This window comes from Triturus cristatus, chromosome 3_2 (assembly GCF_964204655.1).
Source record: "Triturus cristatus chromosome 3_2, aTriCri1.1, whole genome shotgun sequence".
NCBI classification, from domain to species: Eukaryota; Metazoa; Chordata; class Amphibia; order Caudata; family Salamandridae; genus Triturus; species Triturus cristatus.
Window position 1 is genome coordinate 606,878,704 of NC_140584.1, and position 25,310 is coordinate 606,904,013.

At 42.8% G+C, this 25,310-nt stretch overlaps 1 protein-coding gene across 1 annotated transcript in view; it reads left to right on the forward strand.

The window, feature by feature from the left end:
• COL16A1 (collagen type XVI alpha 1 chain) overlaps positions 1-25,310 on the forward strand; it is an 871,927-nt gene that overhangs the window by 809,843 nt on the left and 36,774 nt on the right. The window contains exon 67 of the mRNA XM_085648479.1: positions 1,022-1,210. Within this exon, the coding sequence (XP_085504605.1) occupies positions 1,022-1,210 (189 nt within the window). The remainder of the gene's footprint in view (positions 1-1,021; positions 1,211-25,310) is intronic.

The window sequence follows — 25,310 nt, forward strand, 5'->3', positions numbered from 1 at the left end:
CAGCTATGCAGGGTGCAAAATATCAAATCTAATTCCAGAACAGTTGTTTTCAGTAAACCATACTGTAGTTATACCCTCGTGTATATCCTTAGATAATTCACTATTATTCAAAATAGGCCCTGCATTTAATGCTTTAACCTTAGTTTGAACATGTTTTTGACTGGTTGGTTTCAGTTTTGTAGTGTCTTTTCTTTGGTTGGTTAAAACATAGAAACCAGTCCTTCTACTATAACTCTAGGAAAAGAGTCTGGATTGAAAATATTGCAAACATTTGTAGCCTCCTGCGTCAAACAAGGTCTTTGCCTGTTACATTTTACCTAAATTACATCCACCTAAAAGGAATTCAATTGAAGATGAAAGAGATCGATCTACAAAGCAAGATCTAAGCAACCCAGTGGTGTCCATTACTGAAAGCCTGTGTTTCCATCAGTTCTAGTTCTGAGTATTTGTAACAGATTATCTGGAGGTGTGTTGCTTCAAATCTACATGCTGTAATTGGTCAAATATGGTCAAATTTCCTATTGCCAGTATAAGACAGAGAACCTTGTTAACGGCAGGTAACTAATTGCTGAGACAATTTGTTAATCCTAGCCTCCTGACTGGTCAAGAAGTTATATTGGTGACCGGATATCTGTTACAACAAAGAACACGCTATTACCTATTTAATTTTGGTACAGTGGCAAAATCTGTGTGCTACCGAAAGATCTAACCCTAAGAAATGTGCCCCATTCCATCTGTGTTGCATGGTGTTCTATGAGTCACTTTATCAGCTGAAGATGGCTGCATCAAACATTTGAGTTGGGACGGGCTGGGGGTAGTTAGGAAGGCTCCAATAGACAATATAGTCCTTGAAGGAGCTAAGCAATTCTACTGTGCATCAGAGGTAACATGTTAGTACCAGTTCTTTTAGCACAAACTTCATCTGAAACCTGTTGCTCCTCGTCATAAGATGGTGGTTTCTAGGGAAGTCTCAGAGCCTCTTTCTATTTCTGGTTTTATTAACTATGGTTTTTCATTTCAGGGTGATGCTGGACTTCCAGGAGAAAAGGGCGAGCCAGGAGAAAGAGGCCGCAGTGGCACACCGGGAGGCTCTGGAAAGCCTGGGTCCATGGGATCTCCTGGCACACCAGGCCCTTCAGGAGAGAGGGGACCTGTTGGTTCACAAGGACCACCAGGGAATCCCGGTATGCCAGGAGTTCCTGGGACAATGGTAAGGACACTTGTTCTACAGCACATAATGAGTGGGAAAGGTGATAGGAATGAATATGTACAAAACAATCGCAAAGTAGCTACAGTTAGAGACAGATGCCTTTCAATCAGAGATGGTTTACTAACAGATGGACCATACATAGTTGAATAAAACATCACAGAGAATTTTCAAAGTCACACAGATCTCACAGGTTCTAATTTTGAACAGCAGTGAGTCCATACTTGTTGCTCAACACTTATTTGTTAATGCCTCAGACAGCAGAGCTCTCTCTTTTAAAGTGTTACACAGGTCTCACCCACACAGTTTCCTGACAGCCAAGTTATACAACATAACAAATCATATTGACTAAAAACTGCCCCTCTGATGACAGAGATTCTACATGCTGAGGCTTTCTGACAGCTCTGCTATCCTTTATCATCACAATGTAACAGGTCTTACTAGCTCATATATTAGACACTGGAGTTGTACCTGTACAGTCAAGTATCTGTGCCATCTTTAGGGTTTGCCAAACATTTCATTATCTTACCCATATACAGGATTTAACTCTTTAGGCTTCAGTCAGCAGCGCTCCGTCTATGGTCCATTGGTCCAAAATGCTATGTTTTAAGAGCAGAGGCATCCCTAATACTCAGTTATTGATAGCATTTATTTTTATTTTTGTCCTCATTCACCCCCGACTACAATGTCCACTCCACTCTCCCACACCCAGGATTCACAAATCTAAGGTGGGGGAACCCACCTACAGGTATGCATGCCCACAGAAGGGCACGATCCACAATGGGTAAGTCTTTCTCAGCGTTATCCGGAAACTGGCAGCTGCACGAAGAGTAAGGGCCATCGCATCATGGAGAGATTTTTATAAGTGTAATCATAGGGCAATCTGTTGTAAACATTAAGCTTCCCGTTGATTAGCCCCCCATCCCTTCCCTCAACCATCTTAATAAGACACTCTCACATTTCTTCTTCTGTTTGATGTTCTCCCCCTTAGATCTATCTTAGATGTATGAAGTAGAGATTCTAACCGCTCTGAGTGTTGAGGAGAGTTTTCCCCTACCCATTTACGGCATATTTCTCTTTTGCTAGTACTATGGCATAAAACAAAAGATGTCTGGCTGGGCCTGCAATACCATTCGTTACTCCAAAAATAATCAATGAGAGGCTTACTGTGGTAATTACCTGATGTGCTGCTGTGTAACAGCTGGCTGCTTCCATGTGGAACACCCATCTACTGTAACTCTAGAATGTAGAGTTCTTGGTCCCTGTTGCCAAGTGCTCAGAGTCAGTTGCTGTTGGGTGCCCTGTGGATAGGAGGTTGCTATACTTGAAGCTGAATACATCTCCAGCATCACCCTGCCTCCTGTACTTCTTCACACTGGTGACGAGCGAAGAACATTGAACCCAAGCAGGAACAGCTCTCCTCTTCAAGAAGAAGTCTCCTACGTGGTCAACAGCAAATGTCCTAACACAGCTTAGTTTCTCTTTGAAACTCTAAGGTACTTTGGGCGCTGTGCTTACTTGAGACTAAGTCCGTTAACTGCCTACCTGCCGAGTCGAGCAACCCGCTTTGCACTTTAGCCCTTGGCCTGCACGCACACTTCTACTTGGCAGGCGTTTACACGGCTCAATTAACTTTATTTTCGTCTCTAAACCCACCAGCGCCACACAAATCTCTCAAGCACCATTCAATCAGCGCTTCTTCAATTTTCCTCTTAGCGTGCTTTCAAAACACTTTGGAATTACAACTTGAATTGGAGACCTGTATTATCTTGGCTACCTGCGTCCTCCCACAGAGTCAAAGCAACACAGAACTCATCATTGTGCGCGCCTGCTAAACCTTGGAAGGCGTACATTTCTTTTACTTGGGTTAACAAGCGCTTAAATCTTTTCTCATTGTTATCTACGTTTGAGCCCCCGCTCGAAGCATCTTTCAAACGTGCTCCGTTACCTGCACGTGCCCAACGCTGTCTTTGTTCCCGAGAGCACCTCCATTTCTCACCGATGTCACCGCTTATTGCTTCAGCAAGTTCCTGACGCGTGACGCTCAAAGCGCTCTGACGTAGGGCTGTTTCGCCATTCCTTTGCAACCAGCCCTGTTCATGGAGCCTCACCGTTCCCCCGATGACACGCTTGTTTTTTATTCAGCCTACCTGGCTGCTCCATGTCAGTGACCCTTACTACTCTCTTGATTACTTAGATTACACATTGACGAGGGAGTCGTATGTTGAAGAAACGTCACTGGATCGTGGTAGGTTTAACTTGTAGTTTAATTGATATAGATGAAAGCAGATAACAACTCCTCGCCAGCTGACCGACCGCTAACTGGCGTTTCTGGAATCCACTATCAGAATTAGAACATGTACCGTTCTAGAAGTAAGAACAGTACATCAAGATACATTTACAACATATCTTCTTCCTTTGAGGAGAAACATAAAAAACAACCTAAGGAAAACAAATACATTTACGACAGAATCAACATATGTTAAAATTTTGACAAGATAAAAATTAAATTCACATTTAAACTACGAAAATCAATAAAGCACGAGAAAGAGAAAACATCATTCACAACAATAATCATTAAGATAAGCTGGTGGTCTACGATTCCTAGTAACACGCATGTTGACAGGTAAAGGAATACTCTCTGAATTGAAAGACCCCGAAGGGCCAACATTACTGTGGTCAGAAGCATCACCTCCCCCAACACAACTACTTCCAATTGGAAATGAAGCGGGAGTAACTTCCGCCGTGGTAGATAACATGTGTCAACATTTTGAGAGTGTGAAGAAACAAACAAATCATCATGATTAACATTTGTAGAGCCCTTTTGATAAAGAGCCACTCTCCTAAGATTCTATTTTTCACCATTGGTCAAAACGACATAATGGGGAAAAACCTCACTAACACAAAAAGGACCTTTGAACTTTGACAAACCTTTGGAGATCCTGCCAGGTTTAATTTTAACCAAATCTCCTTTTAAAATATGCAGAACAGAAATAGATTTATTAGAATCATAAGAAGTGGAAGGTAAAACACCATTATTGAATATCAAGTTTTTGATCCATGAAGCAGCAAACTTGGTACCAGGAAGTCTACCACGCATGAGTTCAAATGGAGACTTGACTTCAGATCCATGCCCAGTGGTGCGATAGGCATTAACCATGTCCTGCACGATATCTTCATCAAAAACACCACTTGAGCAAGCAATTTGAATAGTCCCTTTTATCAATCTGTTAACTCTCTCACAAAGGCCATTACCCTGTGGGTTATATAACGACGTGCGATGGTGCGTAATGCCAGATTTAGAGAGAAACACACGCATCTCATGCGAGACTAATTGTGTTCCATTATCGGTAATTAAAACACTGGGATAGCCTTCATCCTGAAATAATTTCTTTAAAAATTTTATGGTGCTGTCTGTAGTAATATCTCTTACAAAAGCAACAGTGAGCCACTTTGAAAAGACATCAATAGAAACAATACCAAACCATTTGTTCGAAGGTAGTTCTTCCATGGGACCAATAAAGTCAAGACAAATACTGTGCCAAGGAGAACCAGGATTGGTCAAATGACCACTAGCAGAGCCAACAGCCACTTTAAGTCTCTTCTCGCCTTCCTTGCATATCATACATCTCTCTACCCATGAAGCCACCTGTGAATCCAACCCCGGCCACCAAAAATTAGCCTTAATCCTGCGCTGTGTCAAAGTCTGACCTAGATGACCCTCATGAGCAATGTTGAACAATTTAAATCTTAGATCTGAAGGAGGAATAATTTTGTCACCACGCATTAGAATGCTAGTGCCACACGTAGACAAATCATCAATCACCTGAAGATAAGGGCGAGCAGAAATGTGCACACAACTTTCACGCCTTGCACCACTTTTATTAAGCTGAAAAACCTCTTGTAAGACATGATCTTCAGCCATGGCCTTGGACCAGTCATCCTGTGTAAAACTCCATTCACCAACAGATACAACATCCTGTACCCAGGCAACAGCATCATCATCAATTTCTGAATTACCCGAAGAATCACCTGAGTCATTATGAACCAAAGATAATCTGGACAAACAATCTGCCTGAAAATTTCGCCAGCCTTGAACATGTGATATCTCATATTGATACTCCTGAAGTCTAGAAACAAATCTTGCTAGCCTAGGAGAACCTTTCCCTGCACCACCAGGGGACAATATACGGACTAAAGGTTTGTGGTCAGTTTTCAGCAGGAACTTTGTACCCCAAATGTAAGTCCTAAAATATTGGACACCCCATGCTGCAGCCAGAGCTTCCTTCTCAATGACGGAATAATTCAGTTCAGATTGTGTTAAGGTGCGAGAAGCAAAAGCAATAGCCCTATCACCCACAGCATGTTTTTGGAGAAGAACAGCACCCAAACCAGTCGCACTTGCGTCAACCATAACGGTGGAGGTGCGTTTGGTATCAAAAGATGCTAGAATGTTGGCTTCACAGATTTCTTTTTTAATTTGTGAAAAGCATGCATCTATTTCACTATCCCACATAAACTTCATGCCTTTTTTGAGAAGGAGTCGCAGTTGAGCAGTTTTATCCGAGAAGTTTCTTTACAAATTTTGAATAATATTCAACTAAACCCATGAATGATCTAAGCTGGTCTTTGTCAACAGGACATGGGGCAGAACGGATGGCTTCGAGCAGATTTTTCTTTGGCTTAACACCCAGAGCAGATATCTCATACCCAAGATATTCTATTTGCTGTACGAGAAAGCGACATTTCTCCTTACGCAATGTAAGGCCAGAGTTCATCACTCTGAACAAAGCATCCTTGAGTATGAGATTGTGCTCAGATATTGAGTCACCAAAAACGAGAATGTCGTCCTGAAAGAATACAACCTTACTTATGCCTTTAAAAATCTCAGTGACCATCCTTTGAAATACACTGGATGCAGAGATTAATCCGAAAGGCAGACGTGTGAATTGAAAGATGCCCTCAGTAGTTATGAATGCAGTGAAGTGCTTTGAATCATTATGGAGCCTAATCTGGTGATATGCACTCTTTAGGTCGAGTTTAGAGAAATATTTTGCACCTTGAAGAGTAGAGACAAGCTCCCCAATATTTGGTAAAGGGAAGGTATCAGCAACCACACATTTGTTAAGAGATCTCAGATCTACACAGAATCTTTGGTTTCCATCCGATTTCTTTGAGATTACAACCGGAGACACCCAAGGGGAGGCTTCGACAGGTTCTATGACCCCATTCTGCAACATTTTGTTTAACAATTTCTTAACCTCGGGCCGGATAGATAGGGGAATTCCCCTTAGCTTGTGTTGAATGGGTACACTGTTCTCCCTAATTTTTATGAAATGTGCATACCCTTTTAGCTCCCCTAAATCATCCCTAAAAACAGTGTCACACTCACGTATAATGTCATCCAAGGAGTGGTCTTCAATGACCATAACCTGATTGGGAGCTCTTGGATTTATGATAATGTGTAAGTCATATTGGTGAACCCATCCTAATATGGGGGGGGCCCATCAACTGACACATATACTTTCCCAAAGGTAGACCTGTTTTTAAACAAGATATCAGATTCAAAATACCCCAAAATGTCAATGGTTTCCCCTTGGTAACCCCTTGGCGAAATGTCACTTTTTAACAACACCTTGGTGCTCCATTGTCCATTCATAAAGGATTTGGGAACAATGGTATATCTTGAGCCTGTGTCAACCATAAGGGATACTTCCCACCCGTCGATAGTGAAAGTGGCTTTGGGTCTATTCTGTCTCCTGTCGTCATCTTGAATGATATCAATGTCATTAACCACTAATAGTTTGTCTCCGACTTGTTCACCATCACGGACTACAGCAATTTTCTGACGATTTTTTGTCTTGCACATTTTTTAAAAATGTCCTAGACGCCCACACTTGAGGCATTCTTTGTTGGAAGCAAAACAAAATCTAGCGTCTGATGTGTGACTATTACTGCCACAACGTGAACAAAATTTGTTTTGATTTTGAACTTTCCTCTCGGGTGGTTTAACTTTGTTCCTGACCGCGGCAACAGATACTTCAGTGGGTTGTTCCTTGGAGTCTTCTGAACATTTCTCAGAAACTTCAGAAACTTCGTGCTGGCTGTTGTTTTTCTTCTGATTCTCAATGACCTTCATACAACTCTCAGACTCCTCAATGACTTTAGCCAAATCGATGGCTACAGACAAAGAAGGATTTTTCGCCGCCCTTAGCCTCTCTTGTATTTTTTTGTTATTGCATTGTACAATTAGCTGATCTCTGATGAGTTCATCGTTCATAGCTCCAAACTTGCATTTGACTGACAACTCTCTGAGGTGAGCAACAAAATCGTCAATTGACTCATCGCTCCTCTGACGATGGGTATAGAATTTATATCTATTCATGACTAGGTTTTCCTCCTTCGAAAACCGAACCTCAAGTCTACAAATGGCTTCTTTGTACTCATCAGGAACAGGTTGGCCGTTGGCCTGTAGGGCTTGTGGTAAAAGTCTGAATAGGCGTTGTCCCTCTTTGCCCAGAGTACTGAGTAAAATCGCTTTTTTCCGTTTCCCTGAGAATTCTTGACCATCTAGCGCTTCTAAATAATTGTCAAACATAATAAACCAGTCTTCCCATGATATGGGAGGATTGCCAGGTTCTGGAAGAAAAGGTGGTGGAAGAGTAACATTTACTTGTTGGGACATGGTGGAGATTTCCGAGGAAGCCACTATGTGTTACTTCGCTGATGCAGATACGACAATGGGTAATGGTCCTAAATGAATAAAACCAACCTATACTTTCTTTATCAAGATTGCAGTTTAGATCGTGCGAAATTTTGGTGTCCAATATAATTGGTATGGTGTGCGTGTCACCGTATGCGGCACGCCTGTAAATACAGCCAACCAAATCCTTTGTCTCATAAATAAATGTTCTACACACCCAGTAAGCGCAAGTGTTAATCTCTAAGGGTGACTAAACTAGACGTGTGACTGAAGAGAAATCCATTTGAAAATCTGAACCGCTTTTTTTTTCCTCTTTTTTTTTTTTCCTTTGCAACAAGATTTCCACAAGAAAACAGCTGAAAAGTTGAAGCGCTGCTGTTTTAACCTTCATTTTCTTTTATTTCCCTTGCATGCAGCTGGTGTATGAATACTGCCTTCTCATAGCGTTCAGCGTACGAGTCTGATTCGGAATCAGGCTTGAAACGCAGGCTTGAAACGCACTGACGCGATGCTCAACACGAGTTGCTAGGCAACAAAGACGTGGAGCATACGCGTGCCGGTTGTACATGAGCGTGGCCTACTGGAAGAGCATGCGCACAAGCAAACTCACGTTAAATGGGGAAACCGTCTGAAATTCTTGAATACTTGCTGCGAAGTCCTTACTCCTCGGCGGCTAACGAGGGGAACTAGACTGCTTCGCGTGGATTCTTCACACGTACACGAAGAGCTGCTTCTGCCGGCACACACTTGCTTCGGTGTGAATGCGGATGGGATGCCGGTCAGCTGATCCTAGATCGTCGCCAAAATGTTGAAGAAACGTCACTGGATCGTGGTAGGTTTAACTTGTAGTTTAATTGATATAGATGAAAGCAGATAACAACTCCTCGCCAGCTGACCGACCGCTAACTGGCGTTTCTGGAATCCACTATCAGAATTAGAACATGTACCGTTCTAGAAGTAAGAACAGTACATCAAGATACATTTACAACATCGTACATTTCTTCAGAACCTTCCCAGGTGCGAACTGTCATGTGTTAGTTTTGGTAAAGTGACATACCCTTCTACTCCTGTGATATTTGTACTAAGTTCATTGTTTACAAAATGCTAAATGTTACTCCTCCACCGTTTTTTCTCTCTAACCCTGGTGATCCCGTTATACGTTGGTCAAAATGGAAAAAGGTTTTCCTTAGTTATGCAAGAGTTTGCGGGGAATCACTTAGCGCAGAGAGAAAATAGGCGTTACTGGTTCACTGTCTAGGTTCCGAAGGACAGGAAGTGTTCGAACATCTTCCTGATTTGGGTGAAAGCGAATCAGACGGCCTCAATGAATTCGAGATTTGCCTTAAAACACGCGATAAGCACTACCTTCCGAAGGCTAGCACCATCCTAGAGCTGTACCATTTCGGAAGGCGAGTGCAAAAACTTGAAGCATCTCTTGAGGCATATAAATCACCGCTCTTCGTAAGTTAGGTGCTACTTGCAAATTTGATGGGTCTCTTGAAGAGCGCATTTGTGATCAGTTCATGCTAGGATGCAATGTTGAGAAAATTAAAGATGAACTTTGGCAGAAAAATGACCCAAAACTAGATGTGGTTGTCTCGATAGCCAAAAGGATAGAACACTCCCTCGACTGCGTCGAGGTCATCAAAAAAGAAACTGGTGTATTGTAGGAAAAGGTTCACTCTGTTACAATAAATCCCACAAAGCCTACTTGGAAACAGCGTGAACCTACTAATTCCTCCTCTGTCCCTAAACTCAAGGGAAACTTTAAGATGAAGTGTTACCGATGTGACATGATCGGTCATCTTGCCAATGACAAGTCGTGGCCCGCTCTGTCTTGTAAGTGTCACAATTGTGGGAAAATTGGGCACTTAGCAAACGCTTGTAGAGTTCAAAAGAACAAGAAGGGCAGACGGGTCAAAGAGGTTTCCCTTGAGGATGCAAGTGATTCCGACTATGATAAGTTACACTGTGGGGAAGTTTTAGTACAGAGTGGTCAGAACAAGAGTAAGGGGCCCGTGGATGAGGTGCAAGTGAATGATTGCAACTTCAGAATGCTTTTTGACTCAGGGGCAAAGATTTCTCTCATCCCTAAAGGGTTCTTTGACTTGAAACTGCACGGGAAAGTGAGAGTCTACAAACCTGACATTAAGCCTCTGGCTTATGGTGGCCAACCTATAAAATTGTTTGGCTATTTCATAGGTAGCATTGACCACAAAGGGAGACTAACCGCTGGGAAAATATATATTTCCTGCAGAGGTGACAGCATAATTAGCTGGTTCCACCAGGCTGATCTGGGTGTGTCTTTAGATCCTGGTGTCGATCCCTGCATTGTCATCAGAGACATCTCTCCACAATCGGTTCCTTTGAATGTTGTTTCTAATGAGATTTTTCCAAATGTTGTTTCAGGTGAAGTTGATTATAACTGCACCTTACGTACTGAGTTTAAAGAGGTTTTCAGCAAGAGGTTGGGATGCCTTTCAAGTTACACTCACAAAATCACACTGAAGCCTGATGCTGTTCCTGTATCATGTAAGGTTCGCAGTGTACCATTGACCATGAGGGAGTCTATGCGCTCTGAACTCGAGAAATTGAAGAAAGAGGGGATTATTGTTGAGACAGAAGCGAGTGGGTGGTTGGTTCCGGTTGCTCTTGCACGCCAGGCCTCTGGAGAAGTACGCTTGTGTGTGGACCTCCATGCCCTCAACCGCGCAGTTGTCTTTGACAGGTACCCTCTTCTCAACATCATGGAGATGCTAACTCAACTAAGAGATGCCCGTGTTTTCTCCACTCTAGATCTCAGGGCGGCCTACCATCAGGTTAAAATTGATGATGAGTCCATGAACTTGAAGTCCTTTATAACCCCTTTTGGAACTTACAAATTCACTCGTCTTCCTTTTGGCTTGAGCTCCACAGGCTCCGTATTCCAAAGAATTATGGAAAACGTGTTGGATGGTGTGGAGGAAGTTAAAATATACCAAGACGACGTCCTGGTTCATGGCTCATCTCAACAGGAACATGATGTAAGGCTTAGGGCCATTCTCGAGCAATTTGGTGAGAAAGGTTTGACTTTGCGTAAAAAGAAATGCAAGCTCAACCTCTCTAAACTTGATTACCTGGGCCACAGCTTGACTGAGAGTGGAGTTAGACCTAGGGATCACCTTGTGAGGACTATTGAGGAGCTCCCCGTTCCACTATCCAGAGTCGAACTAGTCACCTTTTTAGGGATGGCGGAGTACTACAATAAATTCGTTCCCCGGTTCTCATCCCGCACCTTCACATTAAGATCCCTCTTAAAAAAAGGCCTGATATTTTCTTGGTCTCCCTAATGCCAGTTGGAAGTCTAGGGTATCACGAAGGCCCTGGGTTTGGTTCCCTCTCTTCAGAGCTTTGACACTTCTTCTAACTCAATTCTGATCACAGAAGCCAGTTCAAAGGGTTTGGGCACCGTCCTTAAGCAAGCGAGAGACAGCAAAGAAGAAACCATCATGTTCCTCACGAGAGCTCTTGTTGTCCAGAGCTTCAATATTCTGTAATCGAGAAGGAAGCACTGTGTACCATCTGGGCCATCAAGAAATTAAAACAAATTCTCTGGGGTAGCCCATTTGTTGTCCATTCTGATCACAAACCATTAAAGGACATGTTCTGCAAAAAGGGCCTGGATGCTGTCTCCTCCAGAATATGTAAGTGGGTGATTGCCCTGCAAGACTTGGACTTTGTCGTAAGGTACATACCTGAGGTGGATAACAAGGTTGCTGACTGTCTCTCTTGCTTAGTGCACAAACAGTGGGGGGAAGTCTCGCTTGACCCCGAAGAGTTGTGGGAAATGTATGACTACAAGGTGTGCAAGATTGTGGAAGGAGTAGTTTCCAAGGCAGAATGGAAAGACGCCATGAAGAGTGATGTGGACATGCATGAAGTGTGCAGGTTGGTGTCTGAGGGTTGGTCAGGCATGAAGACTTCGAGCGAAAGTGTCCAGAAGTTCTGGAACGTTCTAAATGAACTCTCCGTGGGTGGAGGCTTGCTTTGGGGGGGCACCAGGCTCTCTCCATCACCAGTTAGAACTAAAAGTGTCCACTTGGCTCACCAAGGGCACAAGGGCATCTCCAAAACTAAGGAAAGGGTTTGTTTACACTTCTGGTGGCCAGGCATCGATATCCTTGTGGAGCGTATGGTGAGAGACTGCACAGAGTGCAATGCCTGTGATAAGATTTACAAAACTAGGGTACAACCACCCATGGTCTTACGAGAAGCACCCACACGATGTTGGTAACATGTAGCTTTGGATCTCTTGGGGCCTGTCTCTAGCAAAGCGGGGCAATCATACGTCCTTGTGTTATTTAACATGTACTCAAGATGACCTGAGGTCAAGGTGTCACAGAGTATTGAAACTAGGGACAGTACCAAATTCTTGGAAGACATTTTCTGCAGGGAAGTTCTTCCAGAATCTCTTTTGACTGACAACAGTGTTCAGCTTGTGTCGTGAGAGATGGAGGAATTTTTGGCCAGAAAGGGGATCAAACGCAAGCTTTGTTCTCTCTACCACCCCGAGTGCAACGGAATGGTATAAAGGTTCAATTGCATCCTGAAGGAGTCTATCCAAATGGCTAAAGAACAAGGCAGGAACTGCAGATCTGGAATACTTGAGAGAGTTATGGTCTACCGCTTGACTGCCCACTCTACCACTTGGAAAATCCCCTTTGAGTTGTTTAGGGGCCGCACCCCTAACACTTATATGTTCCAGTCTTGGTTGAGAGGGAAAGGTGTGACATTGAGGATTGTGAGGGTGCCCAATTGCAGGAACTCCAGGATCTCAAGTCATTCATGAGAAAAAAAAACTTTGATGCCAGGCATACTGTCTCTCGCACAATAGTGCGTGTGGGTGACCGTTTGAAAGTATGTTTTCCCCAGAAATCTGCTAGTGCGAAATTCTCTCCTTCCTTTAAGGTGACCAAATTATTTCGCAATGCTGTAAAGCTCGATGATGAGCACATTTGGAATTTGGGTAGGATTGCTCCCATACGCCCCAATACCTCCTCTGAACAAGACTACCTGCATGTTCCCTCAAAGGTTCTCTCTCCTCTATGCAGGAGTCCTCACAAACATAAAGCTCCTGAGACTCTACACAATTTTGCTTTGAACTGATTATGCTTTCATGTTCTTGTAACTCGCTAGTTTTAAGGTTCTTGGAGCTTACGTATGTCTTCTTGTTTTTTCGTGTTGATATGCTCTTACTTTGTGTTTGGGGGGAAGTTGTGTGGTATTTGCCTGATGTGCTGCTGTGTATCAGCCGGCTGCTTCCATGTGGAACACCCATGTACTGTAACTCTAGAATATAGAGTGCTTGGTCCCTGTTGCCAAGTGCTCAGAGTCAGTTGCTGTTGGGTGCCCTGTGGCTAGGACGTTGCTGTACCTGAAGTTGAATAAACAAGTTAATCTCCAGTACCACCCTGCCTCCTGTACTTCTTCACACTTACCTTAACTTAAAGTCTCAGTTTGCTTGAGATGGTCTTATTCACTTCCTCCCAAAATTCCAAAAAAGCCTGACATTGTTGAAACATATGCACATCCGATGCTTTCTTTAATCCACATTCCATACATTTGGCGAATCATCCTTTTGCCATCTTTTACAACCTTTACAGAGTTATATAGGCCATGTGGAGTGAAAATAGATGATTTCTCCTTAACGAGGCAGGCTAAACTATTAAGCATAATGTGCGCATCAATACTTGCCAGATATATTGCAGCAGCTCCCTTGGCAAGCAATCTCCCCATAGATCTTCTGCCAGAGTGAAAACACCATCTATTGCCTCTTGTAGTGCCCAGTACTACATTGATACTTCCTTGCTTCCAGGAGGTTTCACCACCCGCCGCTCTTCCAAATAGGGGGCCTCCGACTTTGCTCCCAGCTTCTCACTTGAATATATTTACATTTCGAGATTTTACCCTCCAACTTCATACTTAACTCTGCCCCTGGTATAAGATTTCCGTTCTGGGCTAATTCTCCTCAACAGCATACTCCTGCTTCTCTTATTGGTATGGCTAATTTGTCTTTTAGACACTGTGGCGTTCCTGGAGAATCCCATTCAGGAGCCAAGTTCGAATAATGCCCTAAATCTTTTTGAAATATTTCAGGTCACCAAACTTGAATAAGAAACAATCTGTATCTAAGTTATTTCCCTTCAGCATAACGTTAAACATGAATCCCAGGTCGGAGTAGTCTGGGGATTTTAGCAACATTCTGGAGTGTCAGCTGGAAAGCCCATGCATAATATTGGAAATCTGGGAGGGATAGCCCCCCATTCTTTCTTTTGGGCGGTAACGTCTTCCATGAGATTCTTATGCCCTTATAGGCCCATATAAATGAGTTAATGGCCTGCTGAAATTGATCAATCAGAGACTTTTCAAAGTGCAATGGGATTGTGTTAAACAAGAAAGTGATTTTTGGCAGTATCACCATTTTCACTAGATTCACCCTCCCAAAGTTTGTCAAAGGGAGGTGTGCTCAGCCCTTCATTATCCATGTACATTCTCCTACAGCGTTATTCAGGTTTACTTTTGGAATTTTGTTAATATCCTGTACGATCTTCAATCCCAAATATCTAATTTCCTTTTTAATCAATGAATTTTCCTCTTCGAGATTCCACGCCATTACTTCTATTTTCTCTGCGTTAACTTAATATCCTGACACTTTGCCAAACTAGAAAAGCAATCTGAAATATAACCGGCAGGACAGCTGAGAGGTTCGAGGTGTAAACCATTAAATCATTGACGTAAAGTGCTATCTTTTTCTCCCACCCATCATATCCAAAACAGGCAATATTGGAAGCAGCTCTGAGTTTTTGTGCTAAGGGCTATATATAGAGATTAAAAAGGAGAGAAGATTAAAGGCAGCCTTGTCTAGTTCCTCTGGATATATTAAAACGCTCTGACATAGGTCCATTTGCTAATATTCTGATGGATAGATCCTGGTATATTAGCTGGATAACCTTACGAAAATTCTTCCCCAGTTTGTGCTTTTCCAAAATATCTGCCAAATATGACCAGTTTACTCTATCAAAAGCTTTGGTGGCATCTAAGGTCACATCTGCTAAAGGGAGTGAAAGGGCATAGGCCAAGTCAATCGTGCCTATAAGGCTATATGTAAGTCCATGCAAGGATCTACCCTTGATGAAACCCTTCTGATCGCTATGTATCATTTCTCCTGCTACTTTACATAGTCTGTCTGCTAGGAGTTTTGCAAAAATGTTATATTCTGCGTTGAGCAGAGATATCGGCCTATATGACTCACAGCAAGCGGGTTTTTTCCCTGGTTTTATTATCAGTGTGATTGTCGCCTCGCCCCAGGACGTGGGCAGCTGTAAAGCTTTATCCAAGATCTTGCTAAACATCAGAGTCATGAAAGGGATTAATACCTCTCCCAAGATTCTATACAGCTCTATTGGTATCCCGTCTGGCCCTGCAGCTTTCCCCCCTTTGCTTGACTGCATAACTTTCTTAACTTCATCCTGAGTAATTTCCTGATCTAGGAGGTTCTGCTGATTTGTGTCTAGAGATTTGATTTTGTTTGAACCCAACCACTGCTCCACCTCATTCTCAGTCACTACCTGCTCTTCAGCATACAGCTTCCAAAAGTGCTCATAGAAGGCTTCCTCTACTTCCAATTCACTAGTTAGTTTAGAATCCTTCTCTATGCCCTCTAATTCTTTTATCATATTTCTATTTTTATCTGCTTTTGCCTTCCAAGCCAGCAGTTTTCCCAGCTCCCTCCCCATATTCAAAATGGGCCAGCCAGCTGGCCTCCCATCTCTTTATGATCTGAGTCTGCAGAATCGCGTCTTGTTGTTCTTTCAGAGTACGCAACTTTTTCTCTTCTATAAGCCTAAGCTCCTCGTCCCTGCTCCTTATTAAACCCTGCTTCTAGAGCCTTCATTTCAGTTTCTAACCGACTGACCTCATCTCTATAGCTCCAATTTCTAAAGCAGAGCCTTCTCGTGATTTTACCCCTAAAGACCTTGGGCGTATCCTAGACTACTACATTGGAGAATGACTCAATATTGTATTTTAGAAACTCTTCTACCTCTCTACTCAAGAGGTTCATTTCTTCCATATAGGCGAGTACGGTACGCTCTAACATCCATTTCTTCCCTGAAGATCTGGGGGCAGATTTACAAGTCCTTGCGTCACTTTTACACCGTCGTTGCGTCACTTTTGTGACGCAGCGGCAGCATAAAATCTGCGGCTTATTTACAACGTGACGCATCTAGGGAGATGCGTCACGTTGTGAAGCCCTGCGCACATTAAACCTGCGTCAGGTTTAATGTATGCAGGGTGGGCGTTCTGTCGCAAGAAGCCCCGTAAAAGTGACGCAGTGCAATCTACAAGATTTCATTGAGTCACTTTTACATCCGTGCTGCGTCAAAACCCTGCGCCTGCTTGAAGCAGGCGTAAGGAGTGACGCAGCATGTTAGGCATAGGGTGCCCCTAAGCATGGCTGGAGTTGCGTCGTGCTTGCGACACAACTCCAGTAATGCGTGACTTTACCCTTAACAGATGTGTCAGAATTTCTGACGCATCTGTCAATCCTTGCGCCATGGTGCGCCGTATTGTAAAAACGGTATTGCATGTTGGCGCAGGGAAAGTGATAGGTACCCAATGCTGCCTGAAATTCACACCTCACCCCCTTCTCCCCATCTCACACTTTGAGTGAAATGAATTAGACCCCCACCCTTTTTAGGTCTTGCCTGGGGTTGCAGAGCAAAGCATTGCTCGCTGGGTAAGAGATATTGAAAGAGAGCAGATTTCAGAAGGGGACTTGAAGCCCCGCCCCTCATTTCCATTGGTTGGCATCACCGTTTATGCTAAATGAGGTTTTTATGTTGACGCCCTTTAGCCTCCGATCCGGACTGGGTCATCTGCTTTGCTGCTGTCGCAAAGCAATTTCTTAGCTTTATGGGGTCCATCTGTTTTCACTTAGCCCCGTGTTTATTTTTGCATCGCGCTTTCAGCGAAAGTGAAAGCGCGATGCAAATATAAACAAGCGACTGGGTGAAAAACGATGGCGAGCGCTTGTTTTAGGACTTATGCCCTTGTTGCGTTGAAAGGTGGGCCAGGCTTTCCTCCAGTGATTGCGGCCTTCAAATGCACAGGATGTCTTTTTAATTCAACTGCTGTTTAATGTAATTAAATTCAATGCATGAAAGAAACTAAACAAAAAGCGAGCAGGTTGTCTGTGAAGTGTCCTTTCCAGGGCCCTGCTGGTGCCAGGGCCACTCCTCTGAGCGCTAAGGCGATCGCCTTGGCAGCGCAGAGCTATGCAGGGCGGCGCAGTTCATCTTTTAGTGCCTCTTTGTGCTTTTAGTGCCTCTTTGTGTCTCTGAGATAAGCAACATGGAGGCCATTGTGTGCCGAGACCGGACTCAGGCGGGAGGGAGGAGGAATTATAGAGGCAGGACATGTCTGCTGAGTCAGCGTTCTGCTGCCAGGGGTGTCCAAAATCAGGGCTGCTGCTGTGGAATCCTTGAAGGTGCTTCTTACTGGGTAAGGCCAAGGCTGCGAAAGCAACACCCACCCTCCCTAGGATTTGAGGGTAGGAACTGCCCGCACCAAGGATGCACCCGCGCAGTGCTTAATTTGTGCCGGTGCTTGCACGTAGTGGGGAGCGGCACTAATTTTGGGGATCGGAGATCGAAATGTAAAAAAGGGAGACAGAAAGTGGAAGAGAAGGCTAGGAAAACAGCGACAAGGAGCGCAAACGGATGAGAAAAAACTGCAAGAGAAAGAGGCAGGACGTGGAGGGAAATGGGAGGAAGTGGCGTGGGGTGGATTCAGGCATAGGCACCCTTGGTACTCAATGGCACTAGATTTCAGAAGCAGCTCTGGAAACTAGCTCCTAACAAAAACTTTGAGCCCCTGCACACGTTCTTTGCATGAGAAGAATGGACTATGAAGTAAGGGGGTACGCAGCAGAATGGTGTCCTCTTCAGTACAACGTCTATTCTAATGAGCTTGTGTCATGCAACACCTGCCCTACTCGCACCCCATCGACCTGTTGTTACACTACAATGTTTGAAGAAGCCTACAGCGGTTTCCCAACAAAAGATTAGTGACTCATTTCATCACATTCAAAATGTTGCACATTTTCTGAGCTTGTGCTGCTGCTGTGTGTCGAGGCTCTGCAGGAGGAGCTGGGGGCTTTGTAGCTGCCAGCTTCGCAGCTGCCAATCACGTACCTGCTTTATGTGTAAATGAAGTTAGCTTGGCTGCCAAGAGTTCTAAAGCATGTGGGTGAAGCTTGCCCTAAATCTGCTCGTCCTGTGTGTACTCTGTGTGAGAAGTCGATGGAGGCACTGCTGGCAGAGGAGATGTGACCTAACAGGCAGAACTGCTGACTTTGAAACGGGAAAACCAGGTTCAAGTCACGGCACTCTCCTAACACCCCGTGATTCTTGACACATCACTTAGGGCCCGATTCACAGAACTAACTTAAGACAAAATCCTAAACTTACTACCATTTTGGTTTTCACAGAATGCACTTACTACTTTTGGTATTCACAGAATGGATTTACGACTACCAACTTTACGTCTGCACTCGGGCCGGAAATTCCGGCCCGGAGGCGGGTCTTCCGGGCCAGAAGCGGAGCTTCCGGCCCAGAGGTGGAGATTTTGGCCATGGCTAAATCTCCTCCACTGGCCGGAATCCCCACCTCCGGGCCGAAAGTTCCGCCTCCGGTCCGGAAGCCCCGCCTCCAGGCCAGAAGCACTGCCTCCGGGCCGGAAGCTCTGCCTCCAGGCCGGAATTTCCGGCCCGAGTGCGGACGTAAAGTTAGTAGTCGTAAATCCATTCTGTGAATACCAAAAGTAGTAAGTGCATTCTGTGAATACCAAAAGTAGTAAGTGCATTCTGTGAATTCCAAAAGTAGTAAGTTTAGGATTTTGTCTTAAGTTAATTCTGTGAATCGGGCCCTTAATCTCCCTGTAAGAATGAGGTCACTCCAATTATGAGTAGAAAGTAGGTTTATTCAGATGAAAGGATCTCATCCACGAGCAGCAGCTACAACAAGCTGTTACAGGTTTCATAGCCAGGCTCATAGTGCCTCAGAGAACCCTTTGACATCAACACATTCTTTAGCACTAGGCAACAGATGTAGAACCTTAAGATGCCACACATCTCCCTTCTTAATAAACAATAAAAATGTATATATTTAAAAGGATAAAGATAAATAACAAAGTGAACCAGCTTCAAAGAAGAGGAACAAAAGAGAAACAGCTAAACATATCTATTTAACAAAATCTTTGAAATAACGTGGAGAATGAGATACTCTGGAGGACTTCCGAATGACGTTGGGGACATTTTGGGTTGAAGGTGACACAATAGAAGAGTTGTTAGAGTCAGAAGCAAAGTCTTTCCTAACCACCACCGCCCTGTTCAAATTTCAGATCCGGTGATCAGCAGTCTTAACGGCATTGTTGAAAGTCTTAATCACTTGAATTGATTTAAAAAATGCAGTAGAAGACCTTTTGTTGCATGGATTTTTTATGAGAACCCAATCTGCAACCTTACCACCGTTTTCTAAACACTTTTTCTTAAATCATGAAGCCTTTTTCTATACTCAATTTTTTTTGACTCAGCCAACTTCCAGTTACTTTTTTCATTTTCAAGAAATAGGTCTGGTTGCATGTCATTAACCCAAGGAGGGGTAACTATAGTTTTGCACACCTACCTCTAAAGAGCTCAAAAGGGGTTCTCTTGGTGGCAGCATGGGGAGACAAACTGTAAACCTCAACCTTTCTCCAAATTTCAGGACGCCAATCTAAACCAGACGATTTAGCCATTTCAATGGTTTCCATTTGTCTCTGGGTGGTACAACGAGGATTTCTTGTGTTTAATGCCATGCTTAGACAAGAACTCTTCCATTTCCCTAGAAACCAATTGGACACCGTTGTCCATAAGAATGGTGCAGGGTATTCCTTCTCTGGCGATAAGCTTTTCCGGGAACGAAATAATATGTTTCATTTCAATTCCTCGAGTGATAGCTATTTCTGGCCACCTTGAGAAAAAATCAACAAGAACTAGTATATACCAGTCTGTACCAGAAGAGTGAATGGGACCAACAATGTCCGAACCTACTTCCTTCCAGGGTCCATCAGGACGATCCCTTATGATCATGGGCTGTACCCTGGGTTTGGCCACTCTTTCACTCAACGCACAATCAACACAGTCCCTAATTTTCCGCTCTATCTGTAAATCCATCCCTGGCCACCAATATGATAATCTTAGTCTTTCCTTTGTTTTAGAAATCCCTAGATGTCCAATATGTGCCAGAAAAATAAGCTCTTCCCTGATAGAAGATGGTGGAACAAGTCTCATGCCCCTGATAAGTAGACCATTCTGTTCAGAGAGTTGGTCTTTGACGTGCCAAAATTTCTCTAAATTTTCATTATCTTTGGGTTTGGCCCTCCAGCCTATGGTAATACACTCTAATACTTTCATTAGAGCAATGTCTGCGTGTAAGGCCTTTTCCCATCTTACTTTGTCAATGATATTTTCTTCAACAGCACAAACCAATTCGTGATCTTGCCCATGCTCATTTTCAAAATCTATATCATCTCTAAGAACAAGGCGAGATAAAGCATCAGCCACTGTGTTTCCACGCCAGGCAGGTACTTGACGTCAAAATTATAATCTTGTAGACCCACAACTTCTCGAGATGGCATCAATGCCTTTTTTATTAAAAATCTCACACAATGGCTTGGGATCAGTCCTGACCTCAAAGACACTCCCCCACAACAGATTTTTAAGCTTCTTCACAGACGTGTAAATCGCTAGGGCTTCTCTCTCCACCACAGAGTACCTCAGTTCAGCACCCCTCAGACTTCTAGATAAAAAGAGAATAACATTATCTTGGGCATCACCTCTTTGAAGAAGGACTGCTCCCAGGCCTTTCAGACTGGCATCAGTTATAAGAATGGATTTCTTCTCTGGATCAAAGCTGCTTAACTTTGGGGCAGAATTTAATTTTTCTTTAAGGAGACAAAATTCCTTTTCGCAACACACATCCCAAATAAACTCACAACCCTTGCGTAATAAAGCCCTCATATTAACACACAAAGAGGCAAAGTCTTGAACAAATTTACTGTAATACTCAGCCATTCCTAAAAAAACTCATTAATTCTTCCTTATTTGTGGGAGAGGCCATCTTCTGTATAGTAGTAATCAAACTTTCTTTTGACAAGACACCACCCTCTAAAATGGTGTGACCAAGATAATCAATGGAACTTCTTCTAAACTTGCATTTATTAATTTTGACAGTCAAACCAAATTCACTAAGTCTATTCAGAACATTTAACAGTCTCGCATCATGTTCCTTGTTGTTCAATCCAAAAATCAATATGTCATCTTGATGAATCCTAACACCACTAAGTCCTTTCAAAACATTTTCCAACGCCCTCTGAAAAACTGAAGCGGCTGATGCTAAGCCAAAAGGAAGCCTAACAAACCGGTACGTGCCATAAGGAGTAACAAAAACAGTTAAATCCTTAGATTCTTCATCTAACCTGATCTGGTGAAATGCCGACCTCAGATCTATGGTGCTGAACAACCTTGCTCCTTTTAGCAACATTAACATGTCAGCAATTTTTGGAAGGGGAAAACAATCAACCACCACATTCTTATATAATTCTCTAAGGTCCGCACACAGATGGAGAGACCCGTCAGATTTTTGAGCGGCCACAACCGGAGCAAGCCATTGAGTCGCCTCAACTTCCTCAATAACCCCATCTTCTTTGAGTTGCTCCAATTCATTTTTAACCTTTTCTATGACCGCACCCAGTACGTTGCATACTTTACAGCATACAGGTTTGGGATCATCAATTAAGCGAATGTGGTGAATGTAGCCCTTGAGACAACCTAGACTTTCACAAAAGACATTTGGAAACTTTTCTCTCAGCCTAAGTGAGAATTCACTATCAGAAACTTGATGAATGGCAGAGATAGACTTAGAAAATTTTCTTTCAGAATAATAGACGGCGAGGAATTTGGATCTAATATTACCCCCAGATCTTTTTGGTGAAACCAATTTAATATACTATCACTTTTCTGTGAAATGTATACCTTTGCATTAGTTAACCTATTTTGATGATCTATTAGACCCCAGAAATAACCAAATAAATGTATTGGTTCACCGCCATAAGCAAATGGTTTAATATCTGGACGAAAAACCTTAGTTTTACCTTTCATTTCTTTAAGATAAAATTCCTTTGAGATTATGGTGATCTTGGCACCAGAGTCGAATAGAACCTTTGTTGGTTTTCTCTCAACGAGGATTTCATCTGTAGGACAATTTTTACTTTCCCCATTTTGAATCACTTGAACCTGAATTTGACCATAGTCTACCTCTTCTAAATTTTCATAATCATCATCAACATTACAATATGCTTTGTTAACCTTCCCTTTGTAGTTTTTACCTTTACATGCATTAGAGAAGTGTCCCTTTCTCTTACATTTACTGCAGGTGGCTTTCCAACCTGGACATTGCTTGTCATTAGCAAAGTGACCCATTCTCCCACAGCGGAAACATTTAATCTGAGACAAATTGAACTTGCTTTGTGTTTCATTAATCACACCTTTCTTCTTAACTTCTTCATGGTCCATATTCTCCTTAGTATTATTTTTAACTGCTTCACAATTTTTTTTTAATAACTTCTACACATTTTATTGAGTGTTCAATCCTTTTAGCAATGACGATAACATTGTCTAGGGTTGGTTCATCTTTCTGCCACAACTCTTCTCTAACGCACTCAATACTGCAGCCTAACATAAATTGGTCCCTTATTCGTTCATCAAGAGTGACAACAAACTTACACATGGAGGCCAGCTTTCTAAGTGATGTTACATAATTTTCGATACTTTCATCCTCTAATTGGGACCTAAGACCAAAATGGTACCTCTCAAGGATAGTACTGACCTTAGGTAAGTAGTGTTTGTCCAATTTTGCTATGCATATCTCATATTCATTAAGGTCGCGATCTTCAAAGTCAGGAAGGTGATCAAAAACCTCTTGACCTTCCGAACCTAAGCAATGAAGCAGCAAAGCTGTCTGCCTCTCTGCGCTTAAAGAAGAACCACATACCCTAGCGTACCTCTAAAAAAACTTCCGCCATTTTTCCCATCAAATGGGTGGATCACCAGGTGATGACAAGAAAAACGGAGGTGCAGTTACATTTTGCATTTTGTTTTATAATAAAAAATAATAATAACATTTTTCTTTTCCTCTCTTATTTATTTATTTTTTTATTTAAAATAAGATGCAGATTATATTTGTAACAGAAATGGTGGGGTTTCACTACATGTGTCAAAAATCAACAAGTTGTAAAGAAATATGCCAACATTTTATGCAAATTTCCTATTCAAATACATATAAGCAACTAGCTAATGAGTAGTATTAATATCAAGGTACATAGATGAATAAATATTGTCAATTTTAAAACCACTGTAACTGTATAAGTGTGCGTGTCACTGTTGCATGCACTCTGTTTTACTTCAAGTGTGTGTTTCACTGTTGAGACACACTACGGCTTGTAGTGCCTTGTGGGACCCTTTATTGACAACACACTCACTGGCTTGAAATTATAAAGTGAGCGTTTCACTGGCAAAACACGCAAAGCTGCTGTAATAGAAAGTTTGTGTATCACTGATGCGATACACAAAGAGTTAACAGATTGAAGGCAAAGCGCGTAGTAGAAAGACACGCAAACCGCTCCAAAATGGGTAAGTGTGCACGTCACTGATTCAGCACACAACGTGAAATTCGCTGAGTTGATCAGTGTTGCCGCGTTGCTTAACGATCTCTAAGATGGCCGTCACGCTATGCGTGCACAGCGTGAAGGAAACCAGGGCAACGGGACACCTCCTGAGCGGGATGATATGTGCGACGACGTGACTTCATTCAGAACGAAGAAGAGGAAGCAGCGATGTGACGCTACACAATGGAGGCTGGAAAGAACGCTGCTTGAGCGCGCTGAAATCATGAGCTGTAAGGTAGGCAAAACAAGTTTAAACGTAAACAGCTCTTTGATTCAACGTTTTTGAGAAGCGGTGGCCTTGTCTATAAACGCTTTAGCGAGGGGTGATCCTCGGTCTCGACAGGCAAAGTACCGATCCCACTGTGGATAAGAAGAAGCACTACACCCTTGAATCGCCGCTTCCAACTGGCAAAGTGTATAAGATTTTCAGAGTTCAAAGCATGCACCGAAGTGACCACAGACAGCACGTTCAGGAATTTCAAAAGTCAAGATAGTGAGCTTCCCTTTTAAATTTAGTGAGAAACCAGAAGGCAAAATTATTTTAAAAAACAGTACATTAGGTTTTTAGAAAGTCAGATTCAAATATTGTTGATTTTGAATTCTTTCTTGAATTAGTGTTGAGATCCTTCCAATCCCATCCTCTGTTGCCAAATGTAAGGATCAGGTCACTACAATTATGAGTAGAAAGTAGGTTTATTCAGATGAAAGGATCCCATCCACGAGCAGCAGTTACAACAAGCTGTTACAGGTTTCACAGCCAGGCTCATAGTGCCTCAGAGAACCCTTTGACATCAACATATTCTTTAGCACTAGGCAACAGATGTAGAACCTTAAGATGCCACACTCCCCCTGCATAAAAATATACAAATCTGACCAAGTGAATTGTAACCTAGTGCTTGTGTAAAGTGCTGTAATTCCCTTGGACTCGGCTCATGCTATACAAAACTGAAACAATCGTGTGTTGATTGAAACATTCTGCTGTTGGTTATGTTGTGTAACGTGTGTAGGAAGTATGCCTGTTCTTGTGTTTAAAGCTGACATTCCTTGCTATTCCTTTAGACGCGGAGAAAGCCTCTGACAGGATTGGATGGGATTTTATGTTTCAGGCCTTGCGCTGGATCGGCTTTTCTTCCAAATTCATCTCTATTATTTCTTTACTCTATTCTAATCCCCAGGCTTCCATTTTTGTCAATGGGATGACCTCGGATTATTTCTCGTTACATAGGGGAGTGCGACAAGGCTGTCCTCTATCCCCCCTACTTTTTGTTTTAGCCTTGGAACCCTTTCTTACTAAAATTCGTCTAGACAACAGTATTTCTGGTTTTAAATTTGGTTCGCGTCAAGTTAAACTCTCGGTCTATGCTGATGATATTCTTTTTTACTGCTCTGATCCTGTTTCCTCTATTCCTTCTTTTCTCCAGCAGGTGTCTTCCTTCTCCGCGGTCTCTGGTTATCGCCTAAATGCTGATGAGTGCGAGATTCTACCTTTAAACCCTATTTGTCAAAAGCATCTTTTTTCCCAAACGAGTTTCTCCTGGCAACCATCTAGGATCAAATATCTGGGTGTTTGGTTCGCTCCTCTCTTGTCTGATACAC